General features: G+C 39.3%; 2 protein-coding genes and 2 long non-coding RNA genes across 5 annotated transcripts in view; 2 read left to right on the top strand and 2 right to left on the bottom strand.

Moving 5' to 3' along the window:
- The window catches only part of LOC133731871 (isovaleryl-CoA dehydrogenase, mitochondrial), a 70,144-nt gene that overhangs the window by 13,331 nt on the left and 31,889 nt on the right, over positions 1-24,924 (bottom strand). The window lies entirely within an intron of this gene.
- LOC133732640 (uncharacterized) lies at positions 1,514-5,605 on the top strand. Its single transcript, XM_062160227.1, has 7 exons — positions 1,514-1,853; positions 2,209-2,264; positions 2,363-3,252; positions 3,548-3,743; positions 3,862-4,044; positions 4,430-4,806; positions 5,067-5,605. The coding sequence occupies exons 1-7, from the start codon at positions 1,669-1,671 to the stop codon at positions 5,205-5,207; spliced, it is 2,028 nt and encodes a 675-aa protein (XP_062016211.1). The 5' UTR covers positions 1,514-1,668; the 3' UTR covers positions 5,208-5,605.
- LOC133732508 (uncharacterized) lies at positions 13,320-15,573 on the top strand. Of its 2 annotated transcripts, none has more exons than XR_009857169.1 (5): positions 13,320-13,700; positions 13,807-13,895; positions 14,138-14,631; positions 14,745-14,802; positions 15,252-15,573. It is a non-coding gene; the product is annotated as an uncharacterized LOC133732508 (long non-coding RNA). The 2 variants fall into 2 exon arrangements; XR_009857168.1 differs by having other exon boundaries at positions 13,332-13,700; positions 14,592-14,631.
- LOC133728465 (uncharacterized) lies at positions 15,888-17,559 on the bottom strand. The gene is made up of 4 exons (XR_009855860.1): positions 17,284-17,559; positions 17,126-17,154; positions 16,901-16,994; positions 15,888-16,119 (listed from the first exon to the last, which is right to left on the bottom strand). It is a non-coding gene; the product is annotated as an uncharacterized LOC133728465 (long non-coding RNA).

Raw genomic sequence — 24,924 nt, 5'->3', positions numbered from 1 at the left:
TCGCATCTCAGCTCAAGTTGGCATTTTTTCCATTGGGTAATACCCGCGGGTAATATACCCACCCAGCAACCAAAATGGGTAATACCCATGATACCCATACCCAGTCTTTTTTTTTTTCGCGGGTATTTCCATACCCACCCATCGGGTAAATGGGTACCCAACTACCCATCTGTTTGCTTTAATTTTTGTTTTTGTGTTTTTTTTTTGTTGAGAAAAGCATCTCTAAGAACAGAAAAAAGAAAAGAAAAAGAATCTACTCTTACGCTAGGATTGTGGGAATGATTTCAGCAAGTCCTTCAATTATTCATCATATGTGATTGATCAGATGGCTCTCGCTACATCACCACTCCTGCACTCCTCTCAAATCCTTGTCTCCTATTCTAGAGGGTACACCTTGCCGGTGGCCACCGAGTTCATGAGGAAGATGTGCGCGTAGGACTCAGCCACCACCGCCGCCACTCCCGCCATGATGAGAGCCACCGACACATGCTCTGTGACGTTGATGGCGTCGAAGCCGTAGACGACGAAGATCTGGGGCTCTATTCGAAATTAAAGGAGAAAGGAATGAAGATCTAGGAGAAGATGAAGATCTGAGATTTTGAGAAGATCATGAATCTGGGAGAAGATGAAGATATGAGATTTAGAGAGACGTGAAAAAAATTTCCTTCTTTTTTTTTTTTTTTCCTTTTTCATCTTTTTTTTTTTTAATCATAAACTTAATTTTGATTGAAAATTGTAAAAAAAAAAAAAATGCGTAAGGATATAGCTTAATAAGTTTTGATAAAAAAAAAAAAAAACAGTTTAATAAGTTATATGGGTATGGGTACCTGCGGGTATACCCATCCCTGAGCAGGTATTCAACACGTAATACCCATGGATAATTTACCGCTACAAATACCCGAATCTTTTTACCCAAATAGAACGGGTACCCGTGGATACCCATACCCGTGGGTTTTTATGCCATATACCTAAATTCTCAGCCTTGCTTGGGATGGTCAAATTTCGGATTGAGACTTTTTGGTTAATTTGGTCTCCCTCTTCTCTTGTATATGTTAAATTGAACATTGATGGATCTGGATCTCAACTAATTGCTGCTAGAGGCATAGCAGTTAGAGGTTTTCTTTGAAATAGTAAGGGTGACTGGAATATGGTTTCTCTGCAAATTTAGGCACAAATTAAATTTTTTGGCTTTGTACTTTGCACTAACAATTTTCAAATTTAATTTTACACATATTATTGTGGAGTCTGATTCTTCTCTAGTGGCGAACATGTTTAAGAAGGCATTGGGATGACACACATCTTTTTCATGGCTTGTTATCAAGTCACAAAGTGTTTAAATTACACATTTCTATAGAAAATGTAATATGATGGCTATTGGCTAATGAACTTGTTCATATGGAAAATATGTAAACGAGTTAAGTACCCACATGCTTGTATTTCACTCTTAAGACGAAGATGGCACGGTGAAGACATGGCTAGTAAATAAAAATTTCTTTTTATTTCTCCTCCTTTTTAATTTTTGAAACCCCAGCAAAAGCCCGAGAGAGAGTCTGATTATACCGCCGAAAACTCGCCGTGGTTGTTGAGCTTCATGTCATAAATCTCTCACCACCGGCGACAGTGGTGACCGGAGAAGAAAGCTAATCACAACCACCACTTCACCTGCATATGGAGGGCAGAGACAACAAGGGCTCCTCGCCCCCACCGAAGTCCTCCAAGTTCTCGGTCTACCAGAACCCAACCCTCTCCGCCGCCCTCACCGCCAGCAGCCTCCGACCTCCCAAGCACGCCCTCCTCGTCATCTTCTCTCTCTCGTCCCTCTCCGCCATCGCCTTCCTCGTCATTCTCTCCAGGTACCCAATTCCTCAGTTAGGGTTTTTCCAGGGTTTAACCCCAAGATTTGATGTTTTTGTTTAGTTTCGAATTAAAGAATTGGGATGAGGGTTTTGAGTTGAAGAAGCATTGTTTGGTTTGTGGGAAACAAAAGCCCTCTATTACTTGCTCTAGAATTTTGAGCCCTCTTGGCTAGCTTAAGAACTAAAGAAGAAGAAATCAAGGTTCATAATTCATATTATGTATATGGTTAGACCCAAAAGAGAAATTTGAATAAGGAATGTGATGTTAGATCTTGGCTTATGGGAATGAATCGGTTTCGGCTATGTGTTGCTCTGTGTGGCTAACACAATGTACTATCTTGAATTTTTGAAGGGAGAATGAGTTTGTTAACAATTTGAAGCTCAATATTCTTTCCCAAGAGGCAGCCTGTAAGTTGTTAAATTGTGTATACGGAATTTTTAAATGGTTTTGAACTGGATGCTTTGATCCGTGTAGCTCGTTTTGAATGTCCTGTTTTGTGTTGCAGATTTGTTTGTTAAAGTGGTACATACTGTTGTGGGATTAGTATTTTTGGCTACTCTGGTTGCATTCTTCAGAGTCATCTCGTTGAGAAATGCCGCTGTTGTGCCAACTGTATCTCCCTCCAAAGGAACCAAGGATAAGATGGGCTTGACAAGTCGTCAGCTTGGACTTCTAGGAATTAAGCCAAAGGTTGAACAAGTTGTATCCGAGTCTGCAAAGAAACCTCCCAAGTCCAAGCCCTACTTGTCTTCCCCTTCAGATGTCCTTGTTCCACTTCATCAGCCAATCAGCAGTTCAAATCGTCTGTCTCGAATTGGCTCAGATAAATTTAACACCAGTGGTGGAAATAAGATGGGATCGATCACCAGTCCCTCTAAATCACCCAGTTCCACGTCATCTTTGTATCTTGTCCCAGGAGCTGTTTCACCAATGTCTTCTGTTCACAATTCACCTGGAGTGGATTCAGTGGTCTCTTCTCCTTGGTCAAGTAAGCGAGCCCCTGGAAGAGAGATAACGTCGGAAGAAAAGTTTGAACAGTTCTTGGCAGATGTTGATGAGAAAATCACACAATCAGCAGGAAAACTGGCAACTCCACCACCCACTATCAGAGGCTTTGGTGTAGCCAGTCCCAGTTCAGCTAATACATCTGGAACTACAAGGAGTACACCACTGAGGCCTGTGAGAATGTCTCCAGGTTCCCAGAAGTTCAGCACTCCCCCAAAGAAAGGGGAAGGTGAGCTTCCTCCACCTATGTCCATGGAAGAATCTATTAATGCATTTGATCGTTTGGGCATCTATCCTCAAATCGAGCAGTGGCGTGACAACCTCAGGCAATGGTTTTCTTCAGTTTTGCTTAATCCCCTACTCCATAAGATTGAGAGCAGTCATATTCAGGTTTGCATTCCTCATGAACCTCCTCCCCTGTCGTCCTTCACTTCATATGTACTGTGAGCTATTTGATGCTTTGTGGTTGGTAAACGGAGCGTTAGGTTTCAACTGCAAAATCTGATGGCATAATAATACTGCTTCTGTATTAAATTAACTGTATCATATACTGAAAGGCATTATGGCATTATAATTTCTCATCTTTGCTAAGGCTTAGATGAGTATCCCACTAAATCATTATAAACTTCCCACTAAATCATTATAAACTTCCCACTAAATCATTATAAACTTTGTTGATTTACAGGTAATGGAAGCAGCTTCCAAACTTGGGATATCACTCACAATTAGTCAAATTGGATGTGATTTACCAACTACTGGAACTACTTCAGTGTCTTCAACTGACAGGACTAAGGAATGGCAACAAACATTAACTCTTGATGAAGATGGAGTTATGCATCAAGTACGAGCTACTCTCCTCCAGTATATTAATGCTTCCACCTGTAAGTTGGTCTTCATTTATTATCACATTAGATTTAAAATTCTTTTTGAAGGTTTCAGTATGCACTGCTTTTTTTATTTTATTTTAATTTTTTATCTGATTCTTCCCACCATATGCAGCACAGCTGCCTCAAGCAAATCTCCTACAAACCCCACAGCAGAATATGGTGCCTATTATGCAGGAGTGTGTCGATGCGATCACTGAACACCAGAGGCTACATGCATTGATGAAGGGAGAGTTAATTAAAGGTTTGCTACCACAAAGCAGCATTCGAGCAGAATACACGGTACAAAGGATTCAAGGTACTTAAATCTTGGTTGTTCACTATACATATGTGGGTATAGTGTGGGATGGCTAAAGACTGAAAGACCCTGAACTTGGAGATATATAGTCAATGGAATCTGTGAAATTAGGGCATGATTAAAAAATATTGGTCAAATATGATTAACTACGAACATGACAGGAGTAGGTCTTTTCAATAGAAATTACACTTTAATTAGCTCATTTGTGTCCTCCTAGCTTGAGGTTGAGAAATCTGTCTTTTTCATTTCTCAAGCAGAGTTTCAAGGTCTGACTTCTAGAAATCTCCTAATTAGATGACTCCTGTTATGAAATAATTGAAATAAATGTTATGGACATTTATTTACGTCTGTCGGAACTTTGTGTCTTTCCTGGGGAGTTTTGCAGAGCTTGCTGAAGGAACCTGCTTGAAGAACTATGAATATCTTGGAAGTGGAGAGGTATATGATAAAAAGAACAAGAAGTGGACTGTTGAACTCCCAACCGATTCTCACTTGCTCTTGTATTTGTTCTGTGCTTTCCTCGAGCACCCAAAGTGGATGCTGCATGGGGATTCTATATCTCATGCTGGAGCTCGATCTAGCAAAAATCCCCTCTTCTTGGGAGTCCTACCACAAAAAGAAAGTATTCCTGAGAAGTACATAGCTGTTGTATCAGGTGTCCCTTCTGCTCTCCACCCAGGGGGTTGTGTTCTTGTTGTTGGACGGAAGAGCCCCCCAGTTTTCGCCTTGTATTTGGATAAGAAATTGCAATTTTCTCTTCAGGTTAGTGCTTACTAGTCAATGCTAGCTTATCAAAACATCATCAGTTGGGAGAAAATGAAAATACCAATAATGGTTAATGCCACATTCTTGCTTTCTTGAGTTTGTCCTTTGTTTGTTGTTGCTCATCTAATCTTTCTATTGTTTCAACTGTGAAGTGTTACTCAATTCTGCAGTTGTAAATGTATTTATTTTGCCAATATTATGCAAAATACCAGGAAATGGTACATTAAATTGACAAAAAGGTATAATCTTTATTTCAGGGAATGACTGCATTGTGGGATTCTATATTGCTTCTTTGCCACAGCATTAAGGCTGGATATGGGGGAATTGTCCGTGGCATGCATCTTAGTTCTTCAGCCCTGAGAATCCTCCCTGTTCTTGATTCGGAAACTGAAGGCTGATGGAACCAAATTCCCTTGAAATTTTCATACATCACCAACAGGACTCATGAATCATGTTTTGAACAGCGCATTAAAGCATCCATTTCAATGCAGAACTTGCCGGTTGGAAATTTTCTTCCAAGATGCAAGTCCTGTTTTCGTGCTGTTCTTAGAATGTTGTTCTATGCTGGAGATGCCTCCTTCAGACTGCAGATGATTGACTTGGGTAGTCGGAATCTAGTATTTCTTATAACTATAGGTTAACAGAACTTAGGACCTGCTAGCTGGAGCAATAATCTGCCGGCTATGTTGTGATATATGTTGCCATATTGCAGTTCATCTGCATGGTATTTGTGTATTTCCTAGAGGATTTTTAATAATTGATATTCTAGACTAGGCTGGCTAGCCTTTAATCCTTTGGACAATATTTTTGACGGAAGCATTTTCGTACCAAGTTTTTCTACTTATCACCTTTTATTTTCTTTCTTTTGATTCTAGCAATATGGGAGGATATTTTTGAACTCAGGTCCTCGGAAAAAGGTTCTTGAATGGAAAATTCCAAATCTTTTGTTACCAGCAAAAAGCCATTGGTATATCTGCTCAGATAAGAGAATGTACTCTGGCTAGAGTTGTAACCTTTTGGATTCTCTTCTGTTAGTTGGGTGTGCGACAATCTTCTCAATTAAGTATCAAGTCCAAAACGGCATGTGCAAGAATTAGGCATGTGCAAGACTTGCTACAATGCCTCCACTGCACAAGCTGTGCTTGATTATGCTCTGGGCCTTATAGGGCCAAGAGCTATAACTGCAGCTAGTAGTACTTGGAGGATTTCAACAAAAAGAGCAATCGAACCATCCAAAAAGAAAAAATACAAGTGAGTTTGCTCCTATGCTCAAAGTACAAGAATCCAAATAGTTTTCCGGTGATAAAAAAGATGAGTTGTAAAATATTTAGAGGATTTCAACAAAAAGAGCAATCAAAACATCATCCTCTTCAACGAATTGCTATGATCTCAGACATTCGATTCTTACGAATAGGAAACTAAAGTAGGGAGTTGTCACAGCCACGAGAAACTCAAAGCGGCATTGTTGGTATGCACAGTGGCGGATCTAGGATTCGAATTTGGGGTGGGCTACATATTCAAGTGCCTTCTTTTGGGTGAAGCCCAAATTTTTTTTCGGTAGAACTATGCACAAATGTAAGAAATATCATTATGTATTATCGACGGTGGACGTCAGGAGGCAAGTGTATTTGGAAGAGAACAAGCAGTGGCTTACTGGCTATGATAACGAGAGTGAGAAACCTGAGTGAAGAAGAAAACGAGGACTCAATCGCTGATTAGTGATGAAAATGACGGAGAGGAGATTGAAAACCTATTCCTAATTATTTTCGGGTGGGCTTTAACATCAAGATGATAACATTTTGTTGACACTATATATAGAAATTTTTTCTTCTCCAAAATTTTCGGGCGGGCTTAAGCCCACCCCATGATATATGTAGATCCGCCAGTGGGTATGCAGTTGTGGGGAGTTGTTACCTGGCTGATGGTGGCAGTTTCATCGGTTGGGAGTGCCCATTTTGGCTTTTAGCTTTGTTTGATTGATGGACGGTGGCTTAGGGATTACATATATGCGATTTGAGTTTGAGCTGAAGATTTTGATATGTGATATAGGTGGATTTCAAGTTAGAAAATGGGGCTGCGTATAGCTCTGATTTTCCTTGTGATTGATATTATCGATCGAACTATTGTCGTGTGGACTTCAAAGAGTGGTGATATGACGCCTTCAAATTCTCGAGTTTGCACAGCCTCGGAGGCCAAGCAAGCAGCACAATGCCGAAGCAAATTCATGAGATCAAGGATTTCCTCCTCACTGCAAGAAGGAAGCATGCCCGTCCTGTCAAAATCAAGAGCACGAAGGATGCTGTGAAGTTCAAGGTTGATTCCGAGGAGGTGGACAAGTTGAAGCAATCTCTTCCTTTAGGCTTGAGCGTGTAGGACCTGTGAAGCATTTTGGTAGCAATCTGAGGAATGCAATGAAGAAATCTTTTGTTTTATGGATTTTGAAGACTGAAAAAACTCGGAGTCTAGAACGCGCCTCACGCGCCAAGGAAAAAAGGAAAAAAAACTGACGGTATGTGTTCTCTCCCGGCCGGACGCTGCCGGCATTCCCGCTGTTGCGATCCGGCCCGGGAGAGGATGATGTTTCGGAGATGTGGAGGGGTTCCAGGGCAGCGGTGTGGTCCAGTGAGGGTGGATGGGCCTTCGGTTTTGGACGGGGCGGATCGATCTCGATCTGACCCTCTTGGATCTGGGGTGACTGCAGAGGTGCAGTAGCGACGGATTTCGGATGTCCGACGGTGGTTTCTGACGTCACCAATCCTGCGTGGGCAGTGGCCGTGGTGGTTCAGATTGGATCGAGGAGGTGGAGATCCAGAAATGGATCTGTCTCTGCTTCGGTTTGGGACCGTTTTGTGGTCGTCTGCCTGGTGTAAGGGTTGGCTGTGGCGTGTCAAGGCGGTGCAGCGGCGGAAGATTTCGACGCGGTGGCTTTTTGATGCGAGGCGGCGGCGTGATGGCCAAGGGGCTCGCCGGAGGCGGGGGTGACTGCTTGCAGCGCGTGCCCTATGCGGAGGGAAGTGGGGTTTGGGCCAGCCCACTGTTTTTGGGCTTCTTGGGTGTTTTGTTGTTTCCAATTTAGTTTGTTACTGTTTGTTTCTAGTTGTTGCTTTGGTGAAAATAAGTCCCTCCTCTTGTGAGCGAGGGTTTGGGGGTTTCTGGGTAGTATCGATGCCATTGTTATGGTGTCATGGTCTGGTCTTTTGTCGGTGTTTTTTGGTTATCAACGTGATGGTGAATCACCCTTACATGTGGTCTAGCGGTATTGGGCCTCGGTGTCCGAACGGGTGAAAACAGTTCATCGTAATGTTGGTGGCTGGGTTGTATCGGTACATGTTTGGTTGGTACTCATTGTAGCTTGCGGGTATGAGCGTAAAATTTGGTTAGGGGTTGGGCCTTTTTAGCTCATGGCAGTCACTCATGTTGACGGTCCCGTAACTATGGATCCAATGCTATGTAATCTGTTTGGTTATTAATGAAATTTTCATCTTCTAAAAAAAAAAAAAGACTAAAGAAACTCATGTTTTGTTGGTGTCAGATGTTATTATTCCTAGATATTTGGTACTTTTGAATTGAGTATGGTTTCATTCGGAGTTCAAAAAAAAAGAAAAGAAAAAAAAAAGTGGTGATACGGGCAAAAAATTTATTGTCTCTGACTCTCTGTGTTGTGCGCGTGTTTTTCAATTTATTATTTATTATTTTTTTAATCACATTTTTTTGACCACTTACCTTAATTATAAGGATTTTTTTCCTCCTTACACCACGAACTTATTTTTCTTCCCATTTACTCATAAAGACTCTAATAAGGTACTCTATCATTGTATCAAAAAGCAAACCATAGGGTTTAGGGTTTGAGCAAAGAGTGGCGGCGGATTTCTTCTGAGGATCCGACGGTGGTCTAGAAGCAGCGAGGCTCCTCAGCGTGGGGCGTGGAATTGCAGGGTACCAGAGATGTGGTGATGAAGACGTTTCTTACGTCTTTGGTCATATTCTTGTTCTGCATCGGCCGGTGTGAAGCAGATCTGAGTTGGTGTTTGTATTCGATCTCAGGTTTGCGTTGCTGCACTTGGTTTAACAGAATGGGTTCGATGGGTTGTGATGCTGATCATATGCTGTGGTGGTGGGGTAGGCCACCAGAAGTCGTCACAGCAAAGTTGATGAAGAAGGTTGAGATGTCTGCCTTGGGGAGATTTTTTGGCCTTGGTTGTCGGCATTTGGATATGAGGTTACTAGTTATGGCGTGAGGTAGGAGGCCTCCACTCCTGGGAGTGATTCATGGAGGCAACATGGTGAAGGTGCAACCATGGTCGACGTCGGAGGTGATGGTGATGGTAACTCATGTCTGGGTGCCCAGCGTTTGGGTGTCCAGATAAAAAAACTGGGCAGTATGGCTAGGCTGCCTTTGGGCCTATGGTGGAGTCCATTTGGGCTTGAGTTCTACAAGGATTTGGGACCAGGAGGTGTTTTGGGTATCTATTTGATCAATTGTGTTATCCATATTATTTCAGGTGTACCGTGTTTATGTGCAGGTAGGTTGCTCATCTCTACATTCTATAAGAATTCTCAGTATAATATTATTGTGAGTACCACAATTGCGTGCCTGGCGAACAGTGATACTTGTGCTGGGACGAATATAGTTTTGATTGGTCTATCGATCTCTTGCATACCCAGATCGCAGAATCTGATGGTTTTGTCTCCAAATCTCAAGGTCGTGGCAATGGTTTCATTGTTGGTAATTATCTTGAGGAGGCTGGGAGTTCACCTTCAGTTGTTTGCTAGTTTCTCTATAAGTGATTCAGAGCAGTATTGTATTGTACATGAACAACCTATTGGTGTAGTACACCTTCTGGTTTGTTCTAGCTTAGCTCTAGCTTCAAGTCATTTATGGCTTGTGTTTGCTCCCAAGATTTTTCGGGATGCCATTCTAAATGATTGTAATCGTTAAAGTTTCAATGAATTCACTTTTCAAAAAAAAAAATAAAGACTCTAATAAGGTCTTTCCTAATATCCAATTAATTTTTTTATTTCTTATTTTTGATATAATTTTACCCTCACCCCTTTGTTACATAGAAAAAGAGAGAGAAACTATAGGAGACTTCGCCGGAGTCCCGTTACCGGCCATCAGACTTTTGTGAAAACCTAACCGGAGGTCCCAAAAGAGGTCATCGGAGATCTAATACGTCACCGAAGAGGTTTATTGCCCCTGCCCCCCCCCCCCCCCCCCCCCCAAAAAAAAAAAAAAAAAAACCTTTATTGCTTTTAATAGACCTTTATTGGGGGGCAATAAAAGTTTATGAAACCTCAGTGGAGGCCCCCAAAGAGGCCTTCGTAGATCTCATAGGGGGTCGGAGAGGTTTATTACCCCCCAATATACCTTTCGGTTGCCCGAATTGGAACTAAGATCTCTAAAATTAGACAAATAAAATTTTAATTAAAGAAAAAAGTGAGGAGATTATATCAATTCAAAATATTTATGGCCCCCTACTAGACCTTTATTGGGGGACCATAAAACCCTTTTTTTTTTTTTTTTTTTTTTTTTTTTTTTTTTTTTCTGGGCCTTCTACCCCCATTTTACCAAAAAAAAAAGAAGGAGACGAGGCTTGAATTCGCCGAGGACGAAGATGATGATGGTGGCGACCTCCAGATTCTAATAAAACTTTCTTTTTTTTCTTTCTCTTTTTTTTCCTTTGGGCCTTCTGCCCCATTTTACTCCAATAATAATAATAATAATAATAATAATAATAATAATAATAATAATAATAATAATAATAATAATAATAATAATAATAATAATAATAAGGATTAAATACTTGTTACTCCTCAAACTTTTCCCTGAAAAACAATTTAGTCTCTCGCCTTTCAAATTAAACTGGATAGTCCATATTCTTTCTAATTCTCACACAACAAGTCCAAAACAGGTCTAAAATGACTATTCTACCCCCAAGATCCTTTTTTTATTTTTTTTCTCTCTCTCTTTTTTTAATTTCTCTCTCTTTTTTAATTTATTTTTTCTGCTTTTCTCTCTCTCCCTCTCCACAAATCGATCTTGTCCTCCTCACTACTCTCTATAATTTCCCATCTCTTTCTGGCTTCTTCTCTTCGCCATAACTTCCAGCTCCAGTACGTTCAAGCTTTTCTGGTTCTTTTTTGTTTTTCAGATTATCTACGGACGACCCCCAAAAGCATTTTAGTTTTCACTTTCTCTTTGTTATCGTTTTTGGGTGTTTCTGAGAGAAGTTGGATTCGTTGCCTTGTCGTTTCTGCATCTGCCTGATCGCTTAAACAAACACAAAGGCCCAGAATTTTGGATAGGCCTGCCATGTTGTTCTTGTTGTTGTGATTACTTGGATTGCAAAACCAAAGTTTTGATCTTTTTTGGATTGGAAGACTTCAAGTTTTGATCTTTTTTTGGATTGAAAAAAGAGAGGAGGTGAATTTGATTTTGGGTTAGATGGGGTGTTTTCTGTGTTTTGATTCCAAAGAGGAGGAGAAGCTGAATCCGGAGAAAGAAAGCAATGATCGGAGACGGTGTCTTCTAACATTACGAGATTGCCTTCCGGTTAGTTCTTCAACTTTTCCGACTAGTTTTATCAATTGTTTGTAATCTGGTAGTTTCAGTGTGTTGTTATTGCTCGATCTGATCTGGGTGTTTCTGATCATTCGTAATATGTTGGATGATGATAGTGAGGTGGCTTATTGGTGGGAGTGGTGGAGGATGAGGAGGAGGAGAGGTGGCTGAGCTTAGTGGGGATGACGACAGAGGTGGAGATGGAATTGTGGCGGCGGAGCTTCCATGAAGGGTGGAGGGGGCCCACCAAGCGCTGCAGAGTGGTAGTGAGTGCGGTGGATCAAGTGGATAAACTCGAGGGCAGATACGAGCTTGGAGAGAGAGAGAGAGAACCAGCCAGAAAAAAAATAAAAATAAAAAAGAGAAAAAAAGAGAGAAAAATTTAAAGAAGAGAGAGAAAAAATAAAAAAAGGATCTTGGGGGTGAATAGTCATTTTAGACCTATTTTGGACATGTTGTGTGAGAATTAGAGAGAATAAGGACTATCCAGTTTAATTTGAAAGGCGAGGGACTAAACTGTTTTTCAGGGAAAAGTTTGAGGATTAACAAGTATTTAATCCTAATAATAATAATAACAATAAAGCCAGAACGAAGTGCCGTTGCGAGCTCCAACCCGAAACATAGCCCGAACCAGAACTCCCATGCTATAGGACTTGCAGAGCTGCAATTGCGACGATTGGAAGTGGGATGGCTACAAGTCCGGTCACCTGGCAGAGGTTGATGGAGATGTACTAGGCGCGACAGGAGTTTAAAGCATCGGTGAGGACTCTGTTGGACTGGGAAGGTTCGAGATCGACGCCCACTTCCGATTCCTCACCAAATCCAAAGACTTCCTCTCGAAGCAACCCTACCGCGTCCTCTGCCTCGACGATGCTGACGAATTCCATCACGAGGCTAGCTTTGTTCCGAGGCTTTGCTTCGAGACTAAGTTCGACTCCAGTAGCTTCGACCAGAGCTTCAGGTGTGGACGATCGCCGCCATGTCGTCTAAGATCGTGATGCCGGAGTTCGACGCTGCGCTAGAGGTGGAGATTAGAGAAAGAGAGGGAAACTGGATGTGGATATCGGGGGGGAGAGAGAGATGAGAGTGGCATAAAATGTAGTTTATTAATTAAATCAAGGGCAAAACTGTCATTTTGCTTTAAACAGGGTAAGTGGGAATAAAAATTTATTGTGAGGGTAAGTGGGATAAGTTTGGCCAATTTTGATGCTTTGGGTCAATGACCCTAACTTTTTAAAAATTTTTTTTTTTTTTATCACATCAATAACTCTAGAAAATCTAATTTTTCGTTAGTTCGACTCATGACCTTCCAGCATACGAAATGAAGACTTATGCCACTAGATTGAATTATACTGGGCATTTTGATATATTTTGGCGGTTTTATTATATATATTGCTTACTAAATCAATATGAGTTAAAAAAAAAAAAAAAAAAACTTAGCGCTGTATCCCTCTCTCTATCACCCAAGGTTAGCTAGGGTTTTCAACTAGTTTCACCACAAACTAGACCTATGGCTTTAGTAGATGCCATGGCTGCTTGATTGGCAAATCGGTCGTCTCAGGGAAAAGGGTTGCGTACTTTTATTTAGTGGTATTAAGCTTATTTTTTGTAGGAGTAGCTTCTATGAGCTCTTCTAAGATGTTTTTAGGTTTCTTCTATACTACAATTGTGTGTTGGCAGAAGAGGCTAAATGCTGATTTTTTCTTACAGAGTGAGGTTCACTACTACAAACACGGGCAAAGGCCACATTTGTTTTGCCACAGATAGAAATGACGGTGGAGATGGGGCTAATTTTTGGCATGGCCCTATATCGAAATTTTTTTGTGTCCCTTCACTCCACTAAATAATTTGTAATCGTGGGTATGGAATAGTTTATAGTTTTATAAGCTCTTGTGGCCCTACTTGGAACATTTCTTTTTCATTTTGATTTTTCATAATGCTGACGTTCTTGGACCAACGCAATAAGAAATTGGTATCCTTTTGTTTATCGAGCCAAACCGGAGAGAGAAACAAACATGACTCTCCCTTGTTCAAAATCACTAGTGTTGAGCATTGTTAATGACGAATTTCGATTCATCACTCTCTTTCTCTGTCGGTATTGTTTTCAATCCGAGAGTAAAACCCTCGCAATCTTCCCTCTTAGATCTATCCACCAAGCTATGATCTACCTCTTGCCAAAAAAAAAAAAAGAAAAGAAAAAAGCCAGCTAAGATCTACCCACTGAGGTATCTCAATCCATTTCTGCAAATCTGATGGTACATCAGTCACCGACACATCTCCGTCTCCTCCAAATCTAATGCCACTGAGGATTTGTTTTAGATTTTTATGGGTCAGTTTGAATCTGTTCTCTGATTACAAGTAATTATATTTGTTAATATAAATTGAAAGATGATGGCATAATGCAAGCTTGGCCTCGTTTGCTTGGCACCTTGTAGGTTGACTCTCCTCTGCAGCCGTCGATCCGCAACTCTTTCTCTGTGGCTTCTCACAATTGGGTCACCAATTCAGTTCTCTCTATATATATGTAAATCTTTCTTCCTTTTTTCCCTTATTATAATTCCCAGAAATTGATCTCAGGTGCTTCAAGTATGGAACTTTATTCTGCCCGGGCTTTAATTTACACTTATTGTTTGACATCTGAATTGAATCATTAAACTTGAACTTTGGGGTTTTTAGTTGTGCTTGTTATTCTATTCGATCAATGTTTGATCTTTTTTTTTTTTTTTTTTCCTTTTGACATCTCTTTGATCAATAAATTGCTTCCAGGTTGCAATACTAGTGGAGATTGAGGTTGCTTTAATTGAAATTAAAATTCTAATATGTTGTTCATGTACTGTGGACTCGAGTACAGTTGCAGTGGCAATTGAAACTCTTAAGAATCTTGATTGATTATCTGTTTGATTATCAGATATGAAATTTCAGAAATGGGTATTGTTTCACCAATCTCTTAAGTTCCATTTTAAGTTGAACATGAATTCTCTGTAATTCTTGTGGATAATTTTCATTGCCTTATAGTACTCTTAATTATGTCATTCATCTTCTCTTGAATCTATTAGATTTTTTTGTGCCTTACTTGGACATACAACTCTTGAAATCATTTTTAGTTCCTATACAACATCTGTTCTCAAACTATTGATATGCTCCTTTATTCAATTGATCGACCAACTTTCATTATATTTTACAGTTCTTCTGAAATCAAACTTGAAATTTTTTTTGTCAGGTGGTGCTATGACTTTTGTTAGAAGAATTCTTCAACCCAGGTTTTTCATTTCACTAACTTCACTCTTGGAATAGTGGAATACTTTACTTTCTGCTTTTTTATGGTAGTGTAGTTTAGGTATAATTCATTATTGTTTTCCCTCTATTGTTTCAGTAATTTGCTTTCATACTTAAGTACGAGCTGCTGAAGTTATTGTGATTCAAACTATGAGGTAAATACTTGTTGACAATTTTCTTTAAACTTCTATGTGGTTTGATTAACCTTCATAGATGCAATGCATAGTTACAAGCAAACTATTATGTGTATCTAGTTATCTACTGAGATTATGTGTTTAGTCAATTCTTTTTTGGTGACTTGGGTTTCAACCTACATCAATCTATTTTTGTGTTTTATGTGTTTTTTCACTGCTGTCTTATCAATTCAGATGCTATTTGAACTATGATGATATTGATCGTGGTGTGCAAAGGCCTGATGAATATCTGAAGTCAGGGAAACACCAGAACTGATAACATAAATGCTATATATATGGAGCTGTGGAGTTATGGAGTTAAATATGTTAACCTCAAATTATAAACTAAAACTCATGCTTTGCACTATGGTGCTAGTGGTTTGCCATGCTTGTTATTTTTAGCAACTGATTGCGTATGATTGATCCTACAGATGTGAAAATGCTCGTTGGGACTTGCTGCTAAATTTGGCTCAGCAAGTGTAGCTGTTCCAGGATATCAAGAAGGCGCTATTAAGACAATTGCACATAAGGTTGCAGCATAAATGAGGCAAAGCTGGTATACAAAATATTCTTAGGTTCTGTATGCATTATTATGTGGTTGCTAGAAGTTGGCAATTGATCTTACATGTTTTACAGTTTGATCCTTGGTACCATAATTATTAGTGAAATGCTCTTGTTTCTTTCATGTGTAGAGAAATCTAAAGTTGTAATTGAATGGTTTTAGGAAATTTATAATTATATATTTTGGGATGATTGATTTAGTGGTCTTTTTATTTTAATTTTTTTTTAATTGCAAATAGAGATAGTCACGGTTTGCAATGGTGGGTATTGAACCCAATAAAATATTGTTAAAATAGATTTCCTTTCGCACACTTAATTGTAGGGGTGGGTTCGGTTTCGAGCCTAAATCGAAAACCGAACCGAATTTGGGTTCGGTTTTTGCGTTTTGAGAAATTGACACCGAAAACCGAACCGAACCGAACGGTTCCGTTCGGTTCAGTTTCGGTTTTTTTTTTTTTTTTGCTTTTTAATCATGTATGTATATATTTAGTCCATTTGAGCCACAAATCAACTCCATCTGTTTACAACGAACTATTCTGGAAGAATCAAGGCCATTGGAGCCTTATCAATATAAAAAGAATATATGTAAAAATATAAGAGCAGACCATTAACCATCCACAAAATATATAAATAGAGCAAATCCCTCTTCCACATCAGGGGCCATTTGACTGAGTTTCCCAGTAAATAAACCCCCTTTTTCTACTGTTTTTCATGGGAAAAAGAAGCTTCAAATGGAGACTGCACAAAGCATAACAGACAATCAATTAATTGACCTGAGGAAGTCTCCCATTACTGTATATTACATTACAACAGATATAGGGACGATTGATGTATTCAAATCTGGTACCCAAGTTTTTCTTCTACTGTAGGCCATCACAATATTTCTTTCCAAGTAGCCAGTTCAAGCTACTTGACCCAAACCCATAAATACAACTACACAGATCAACAGATTTCACAAACAAGCATTGATAACTTGCAGGCAAAGACACTGTGCGTGAGTAGCATTTCTATAACAAAAATTAGAAAGAGAGCTATAAAGTATATCATTGTCATCTTTTGTTTATAAAATGTTTGGTGACATACTGATCATATAAGAACCAATTTGCTAGTATAGTTATAAATAACTCAAGTCTCTATTGAACAATAATCATGTGTACAACTATTAACATGATTGGAAACGAAAACTGATCATACAAGCAGAAAAGGAAATCATCAGATGACAACTAATCGCAGGTTCAACACCAGTTCAAATCTAATATGTAAAAAAAAATAATAGACGCATACTCTTGAACCAGCAATCATCAATGCTTTCTGAACAAAGTAATTCCAAAAAATTTCAAATCTGAATAGAAAATCATATGAACCAATTTATTCACCAAAAAGATCAAACTTTAGTCACCAAGCTTCATAATTTCATCCATATTACATCATCATAAATCAGTACATCGATTCAGAGTTGTAGAATTTAGGTTATAGGGAATTGAGAGAAAAAAGAAAAGGTTTTGGGAATATTGATTACCTGAGAATTGGTTAAGAGCTTGGGACAGAGCTTTGCTTTGGTTTTGATAGTTCCTGAGATTAATATCAATTTCAGACTCAAGCAGTGAAACTATCTAAGAACACCAAACAAAAACAATTGCATCAAAACCACATAAGCAGAGATTCTTATAAGCAACGATTCTTAAAAAAACAATTAAAGATTCTTGTATAAGCTAAAGCATTAATAGCAGTGTGTAAAGCTCACCCCGTCTGAGATCCTGATCAAGCGTGAGTCTTCAAGCATAATCATACCCAAAGCATCAAAACCACATAAGCAGAGATTCTTATAAGCAACGATTCTTAAAAAAACAATTAAAGATTCTTGTATAAGCTAAAGTATTAATAGCAGTGTGTAAAGCTCACCCTAAAGTCTGAGATCCTGATCAAGCGTGAGTCTTCATGCATAATCATACCCAAAGTCTCAGATAAATTTTTCAGATCTGAACCTCCTTACAGTGACAGAGGTCGCGCTCAGACTTCAACCACCATGGCACCATAAGAGAAGAGGATTGATACATCAACCCGATCTGGTCCTTCTTGATGAAGAGAAATGGACAGATAAGAGAAGAGAGGCGACTAGAGAAGAGAGGCGATTAGAGAAGAAAGCTCTTTCCAGAGAGAGAGAGAGGCGAGACTGCGAGAGGCGAAATGAAATGACAAAAGGTCGTGGGAGTTGGAACCCCTTTAGGGTTTTTGACTTAAGTCAAAACCAAGGCAAAACGACGTCGTTTTTGGCAGGTTCGGTTTTTTCGGTTCGGTTCGGTTTTTAACCTAATAAAACCGAAAACCGAACCGAACTGATTCGGTTCAGTTCGGTTTTTTTGTTTCGGTTCGATTTTTTTTGGCTTCGGTTTGGCTTTCGGCTCTGTTTTTTTTGGTTTTCGGTTTGACGAACCCACCCCTACTTAATTGTGGGTCTCCCTATTGTCATAATTGATAATACTCACGAAAGACTGAGAGTGTGGCACATTTGAAGGATGGCAACGGCTCCACAGCGCATTGACAGTCTTAACTGTGGCTGCAGCGTTGCTTTGGGCATTGGACACGAATATATGTGTCTCATGCTTGTCGTTTTCTGTATAAAGCCACGCACATGGTAAGTGGCTCTAGCTTATAATTGTTGTAGTGGTTGTTCTTGCTTAAAACCGAGCGTCCATTAGATTATAATGAGTGACATTTACTTAAGAAGGGTGGCCAGTTTTTCTTTTAAAAAAAAAAAATGATATATATTTAAAACAAAAATACTGAATTAAAAAAAAAACAAGATTATGAGAACAAAAATATGGTAATGTCATACGAGCAAAATAGGAAGGTGAGATTAGCATCATCTTTTAAATTCGGGATCGTAAATTTACTTTCAACTTCTCCAATGCCATTTCTCAAAAGACCAGAAAGAATCCCTATTCATAATTAAATTGAAGTTTTGTGGGAGAAACCCTAAAAACACAAAACCCGATTTTCTTCCGTGAGAATTCGACCTCTTCCGGCGGCGCCCGACGGGTGCTGGCCTCCGGCCTTGCAGACGTCTTGGGGTCTGCTGCCAGACGAGTATTTCGATCCAATAAGGTTCGAGGGTTTCCTTCGATGGTTGTTCTGGCTGTAGTTGCAGGAATCCTCGGCTTGGTTTTTCCGATCGCATCTCGACCGGTGACGTGATTGTGCTGTACAAGGCCGACGGCATGGGTTCTGCTTCGATGGTGGACCGGCGTGCTTCAGGTCTGCGTGTGTTGCGGCGGGTTTGGGTCGAAGTGGTAAGTGGTCGCAGAGACGTAGATCAAGGCGGCACGGGTCGGGAGGAGCAAAGAGGGTCAGGCGGAGCCGCTGGGCTTGTGTGTACGACATGTCGTCTGGGCTGGATAGGCTGAGACTAGGCAGGCTTGATGGGCTCTGGTGGTGGACCACTCTTTGGATGCTCTTGGGCTGACTATTTTGGGCTAGGGTTTTTTCCCTAGGCCTTTATTATGTTTTAGCTTGTCTTTTACAATAAATTCCTTGTATTTAGGAACCTAAGCACTGATGTGCACTCATTGTCTCTCTAGCGTCTCTGGAGTAGTACCGAAGGAGGATATCCTCTAGCTCGACATATTTGAATGTGTAATGAGTAGGACTATATGTACGTACCATTTGTGGGTACTATCACTAACTTCTTGTCTGTCTATGTCCTTAAATGACAGCAGATCGAAGGGTATGTAACGGCCTATTCTGGCTTGTGATGAATATATATATTTCTTTAAGGGTGGTTCTATTCAGACCTCTCTATTTGCTATATGGACCTCCTTTGATATTTTTACACATCAAACTTCCAATTTTGCCCATATTTTTTCTTTTTTCAGTTATATTTCCTCTTCCCCATCTCAACTGTTATCTTTGCGACCTAAACTTTGTGACTCTCTCTCTCTCCACCAAAACTCTTAACATAATTGTTGTGCAGCAAGATGGATGACTTCTTCACCAAACTCTTCACTTGATCAAACTCTTTCTCTCTCCTTTTTTTGTTTTCTTCCATCGATGTTGATGGAGGATGGGAATAGAGAGAGCTTTCATCAAGCTCTCACCTTGAATTATGATTAATAAACCTTAATAAAAATTCATACAGTAAATCAAGACCAATTAAAGTAGCAATAGTAGTTGAGAACTGAGGAGAAAGAAGAATTATCGACCAAACTAGCAGAATACACAACAAGGTAAGAAAGCCTGCAGATGTTGGCTATGCAAAGCTGAAGGGCACTATGCCAATGAATGCCCCGAAAAGGGTAAAAGATCTACTAAAGCTCTATTCGACGAATATGAGTCTATAGTAGAAATAGCAAACATGAAAGGTTATGAAATAGCCTATTCTGATGATGAAGAAGATGATAGGTCAGTCTATTCTGCCTGGTTTGACAATGAAGAATCATTTGACTCTGAGATAGATTCTGAAGTAGAGTACTTAGAATCTAGACAGATGAATATTCTAAAAATCAAAAATTGGGAAGAAAGTAAGACAGAATCAGTAATGTCTTCCTATCAGGTGAACCCTGGTACATTCGTTTGTGACTACTGCTTATGTCACGAAAAGAATGGACTTCCTATGTTTTGTGACGAGTCAAAAAAGACTTACCACAAAGAATGCTTCATAGCTGAAGCAAGATGAAAAACCAAGAATGGCCTTATCAGCCAATTGGTAGAACAAGAATATGAAGAATATTTCTCTGAGCAAAAAGAGAAAAAAAGTAGAAACTCTGTTCCAAGAAATCATGGAACCTTCTTCCTCAAAAAAGGAAGAAATCATCAATGAAGAAAAAATTGATGAAACAATAGAACTGGTTGAAATACCATAAAATGTTCCAGAAGAATGCAAACCATTCATTCCACAAGAACAAGCTCAAGAAAAAGAGCTTCAACAAGCGAAAATCGTCTCTACTAGTCGCTATAGCAACTACATAGAGATTGGATTAAAATTCCCTGACCATAAAAAATATCATCTACATGCCTTTGTAGATAATGGATCAGGATTTACTGTTGCAAAGAAATTTACAATTCCAGAAGAACTCTGGAAAGAAGAAAAGAAAAGAATAGCTACTGGTGTTACTTTTGACCGAAGTCACCTTACAATGAACAAAGTAGCAAAAAATGTTCATATCACCATTGGTGGAGGAACATTTATCATCCACAACGTTTGGCAATCTGAAGGCCAAGGATCTGATTTCTTGTTGGGAAATGATTTTATTCTCCAACAACGATTCATCCAGGATGAAGAAGCGATAGGCTTTAGAAAAGGAGAATGGGTGTTCTGGGCTGATAGCTATTCAAGCCAAAAGCGTAGTAGGTCCACATTTTACTACACAATATCAGAGATCGCAACAGAATAGTGGTGATCTTAACTACAAACCCAAATTCGAACCCATCCTCCAAATCAAACAACAAGAAGAATTACTTGTTGAAGAATCCTCTGAAGAAGAAGAAGAAGAAGAAGAAACTAGTGAAGAAGAAGAAGCTAGTTTCATCCATGAACATAACCTTAAGCACTTCCAGAACATGCTTGAGTCCCAGAAAATTCCGACTCTTGATAAAATCAAGAAACTACTCGAACAGAATATCGATGTAGATCCTCAAAAATTTTGGGAAAAATACCCAGTGGTCTGTGAATTAAGATTACATGACATGAATGCTATCTGTCATGTCAAAGCTATTCCTCAGTACAAAGAGGAAGATCAAAAGGAATTCAGAAAAGATATTGAAGATCTCCTGAACAAGAGATTAATTCAACCTTCCACTAGCCCTCATCATGCTCCAGCATTCTACGTGAGAAATCATGCAGAAAACCTCAGAGGAAAAGCTAGGATGGTGATTGACTACAGAGATGTCAACAAAAAGACTGTCAAAGACGGTTATCAGATTGCTCAAGTAAGGGTACTGATAAACCAACTCAGAGGAGTTAAAGTCTTTTCAAAATTCGATGCAAAGTCGGGTTTTTGGCAAGTCAAGATGCATCCTGAGAGTGTTCCTCTCATTGCATTTGGAACACCACAAGGTCATTACGAATGGTTGGTAATGTCTTTTGGTCTAAAACAAGCCCCTTGAATTTTCCAGAGAAAGATGGACAACATCTTCAAGCATGTGGCTGAATTCTGCGTTGTCTACATTGATGACATCCTTGTCTTCTCCAAAAAACAGAGAAGAATATATGAAACATCTCCACGAGGTTGTAAAGCTGATAGTTCAACATGGAATTATCCTAGGAATAAAGAAAATCTTCTTTATCCTCGATGAAGTCGATTTCCTAGGAATAAACATCAAGAATGGAGTAATAAAACTCCAACCTCACATCCTTGAAAAGATCTGGAAATTCCCAGATAAAATTCCTGATGCTAAGAGTTTAGAGATATTTTTAGGAGTCATAAATTATGGGAGAGATTTCATTCCCAAAATCTCAGGATTAACAGCAATGTTATCTCCCAAGACAAGTTCCAAAAGAAAATGGAACTTCACAGAAGATGATGAAAAAACTGTGAAGCAGATAAAAAATCTCTGCAAAAACCTCCATCCTCTTCAACAACCAGAAGAAAATGACAAGATTATCCTCCAAACAGATGCGAGTGATAATTATTGGTCCGGTGTTGTTCTGGCAAAAACTCCTGAAACTAACATTGAAAAAATCTGTAAATTTTGTAGTGGCAAGTTCGGTCCTGCAGAACTAAACTATCCCACAGGGGAAAAAGAAATTTTGGCTGTCAAGAAAAAAATTTTAAATTCTCCAGCTTTTCTTAGAAAACCCTTTACTGTTCGCACCGATCGTGCTAGAGTAAAGAATTTTAAAAATTTCAAACTAGATAAAGCTATTGATAGAGGAAGATTAGCAAACTGGCAATTATTTCTTAACCAATATGATTATAATGTTGAATTAATTACAGGAAACAAAAATTATCTTCCAGACGCCTTAACCAGAGAACTAGCTATGTTCAACCGAAGAGATGACGACGAATGTTGCAATCCCAGAAACAGAAGAACTGGGAAAGAACATGAACCTGCTGAGGAACCTAAAGAAAAAATCCTCAAAAGATTCTTGCTAGGTCCAAAAGGGCTAGCCCCAACTGATTAATCCCAGGGTAAAGGATTGGCTAGCCCGTCTCAAACGGCAGACGGTAAAGGCTCTTCAAGACTGTTGAAGGCTGCTGCTTTGCCAAAAAGCAGACACACTCCATTTGGAGTAATAAATGTTTTTAATTATGAACTAAAAACTTTTGATACTCCTGTATTCAGAACAGGCAGGAGACTAGCTTATCACCAGAAGGCAATTCTTGACAACCTATTATTTGTCTTTCAAGAAAGAAACAGTGGCATCATGTTCCTAGCACTATTTGCTTTAGCTGAAGAACTCTATGAGAATGCAAGGCCACAATTTGAAGTTCCTACACAGCAGAGTGCGGTTCAGAAAGAAAAAAATTATTATATTGAAGACCCAGAAAGTGCAAAGGTCCCTATCATAGCACTAACAGAGTCAGATTGGTATGAATTTCACAATCTGATAGGAAGTCATAATTCTGAAGACCGTATTCCTCCAACTCTTTTTATCATCACTGGTCCTTATGTTGGAAGATACTTAGTCAATGTTCAGAGTGAACATCCTCAAGAACACAAGCTTTGGCTTGTTTAAAATGGTTTTGTTCATAATCTTTGGAGCAAAATGAATGATGATCTTAAGGGATTACCCCCCATCATTGTCAACACAGTCAAAAACGTCAGAAAAAATGACTGTATGCTCAGACTGAAGTTCAGATCCACTCCACCAGAATGGATACAGAAGACTAATTGTGAAGTTGAGTATATTTCTCCATATCATTATGTGAGAATTATTCAAAGAAGATATCTTCAGCTTGCCTGTGTTGGATACAACGGCCAGCCAAATTCTAGCATCCCTTGGATGAAGGCCATGTCCCTAGAATATATCAAAAAGATCATCTCTGAAGATACAAACAATACTTTCCTGGCAGCAGGAGAAAAAACTATTGTTACTGCTTACGATCATCTTGACGTAATCAGCAGTGACCTATTCTTATCTCTCACAAGAAAAGAGATAGACTCGACACTGGCATGCTTACAATGGGTTGAGAAACTTGAAAGCAACAACCACTACAAGATGTATGTTGATACAGATGTTGAAGATAATGCCACAACTGCTAGAATGGCCCAGGCAGACAACGACTCCTTTGTCTTAGGCCATAACTCTGAGACTAATGAGAACATGTGAAGCAAGTGGGAAAGAAAAACAAAAGACAATTGTTCAACTTTTGACTATCCAAAAAGAAAAAGAAAAAGTTGCTTTTGCTTTTCAAAAAGAAGAGGTGAAAAACATTTCACCTAAATTATTTCTGCTTTTCCCCGCCCGACCTCCATCATCAGGAGCAATCAGGAAAGCAGAAAGTCACGGAGTTGTGCTGTATATTTTTATGTTTTGAATTTCATTTTGAAATCCGCTCTCTATATAAAGAGCTTTAGTTTCATTTGTAAGGCATCAGAAAATTGAGTAGAAAAGTCTTCAGTCAAGAAGTAAGAAAGCCATAGTCGCAGTGTGCTCTTTCCTTCCTAGTGTAAAGTAGTGTGCTTTTATTTCAAGTAAGTACTCCACTCATTCTTATGAATAACTAAACAGCTTTTGCTGTTTACCTGAGAATGATGCTCTGGATTTATAACATGTATTCTATTTGAATTAATAATATCAGATGCCCATCTGTTTTATCAAATAACTAGCTCTATCTAGCTATCACTATCTGTTAGGATTCTTTCTTGAATCATGTTGAACGTCTCTCCTTCATACTTATATCCTGCCATGATTTGAAGTTTTTAGTTTTTCCTGTTTTCCAAACGAAATCAATTTTTTGCCTATGATTAAGACAAGCAGCAGTGATTCCGCATGTTAAAGTAACCGCTAGGCAGGGAGCCGTTAGGTGAAAAACTTGGGCATGTTGAAGGCTAGATTTGTTTTCTTTCAAAAAGCTTAAAAGGAAGTTTCCGAATCAGAAACGTAAGATATATAGGATACTGTCCCTTTTAGTCTTTTCCTAAGAGAATAGTAAGATACACAAGTACTTGTGCATTTAGGCATAATACGTTGGATTTCTGGGCAAACGGGAAATAGCCCATAAGTTTAAGCATGAAGGGTTGGTGGAGGATGGCAGGCAGATTATTTGGAACGCAATAGAATGGTTGAGTAATTTTAGAGGAGTACAAGTTGGAGGTGGAAAGGCATGTAGGAATTCAAAAAAGTCTTTTGGTATAGCAAAGTGGTGCCCACCAGCAGCTCCACTTCTAAAGCTAATGTGGATGCAACGCTAGACCATCAAAACAAGAAGTCTGGTCTGGGCATGATTGTACGTATATCGTACGTGATGGTGAAGGTAACTTGAGGAGTACATGCCATGTAGCAATCCCTGGTAACCCATTAGTTGTTGTTGTCGAGGTGTTAGCTATTTATCAAGGGCTAAAAATGTGTATTCAAGAAGGCTTTAAACAGGTAGAGGTGGA

Source organism: Rosa rugosa, chromosome 2 (assembly GCF_958449725.1).
Source record: "Rosa rugosa chromosome 2, drRosRugo1.1, whole genome shotgun sequence".
Taxonomy (NCBI): domain Eukaryota; kingdom Viridiplantae; phylum Streptophyta; class Magnoliopsida; order Rosales; family Rosaceae; genus Rosa; species Rosa rugosa.
Note: the sequence above shows the minus strand (reverse complement) of the source record. Positions and strands in the feature narration are given on the sequence as shown.

Excerpts from the sequence above, each read along its gene's own strand:
- LOC133732640 (XM_062160227.1), top strand. The coding sequence starts at position 1,669 with ATGGAGGGCAGAGACAACAAGGGCTCCTCGCCCCCACCGAAGTCCTCC. Across the intron at positions 3,253-3,547 it reads TTGAGAGCAGTCATATTCAG|GTAATGGAAGCAGCTTCCAA; the intron begins GTTTGCATTCCT and ends GTTGATTTACAG. Across the intron at positions 4,045-4,429 it reads CACGGTACAAAGGATTCAAG|AGCTTGCTGAAGGAACCTGC; the intron begins GTACTTAAATCT and ends GGAGTTTTGCAG.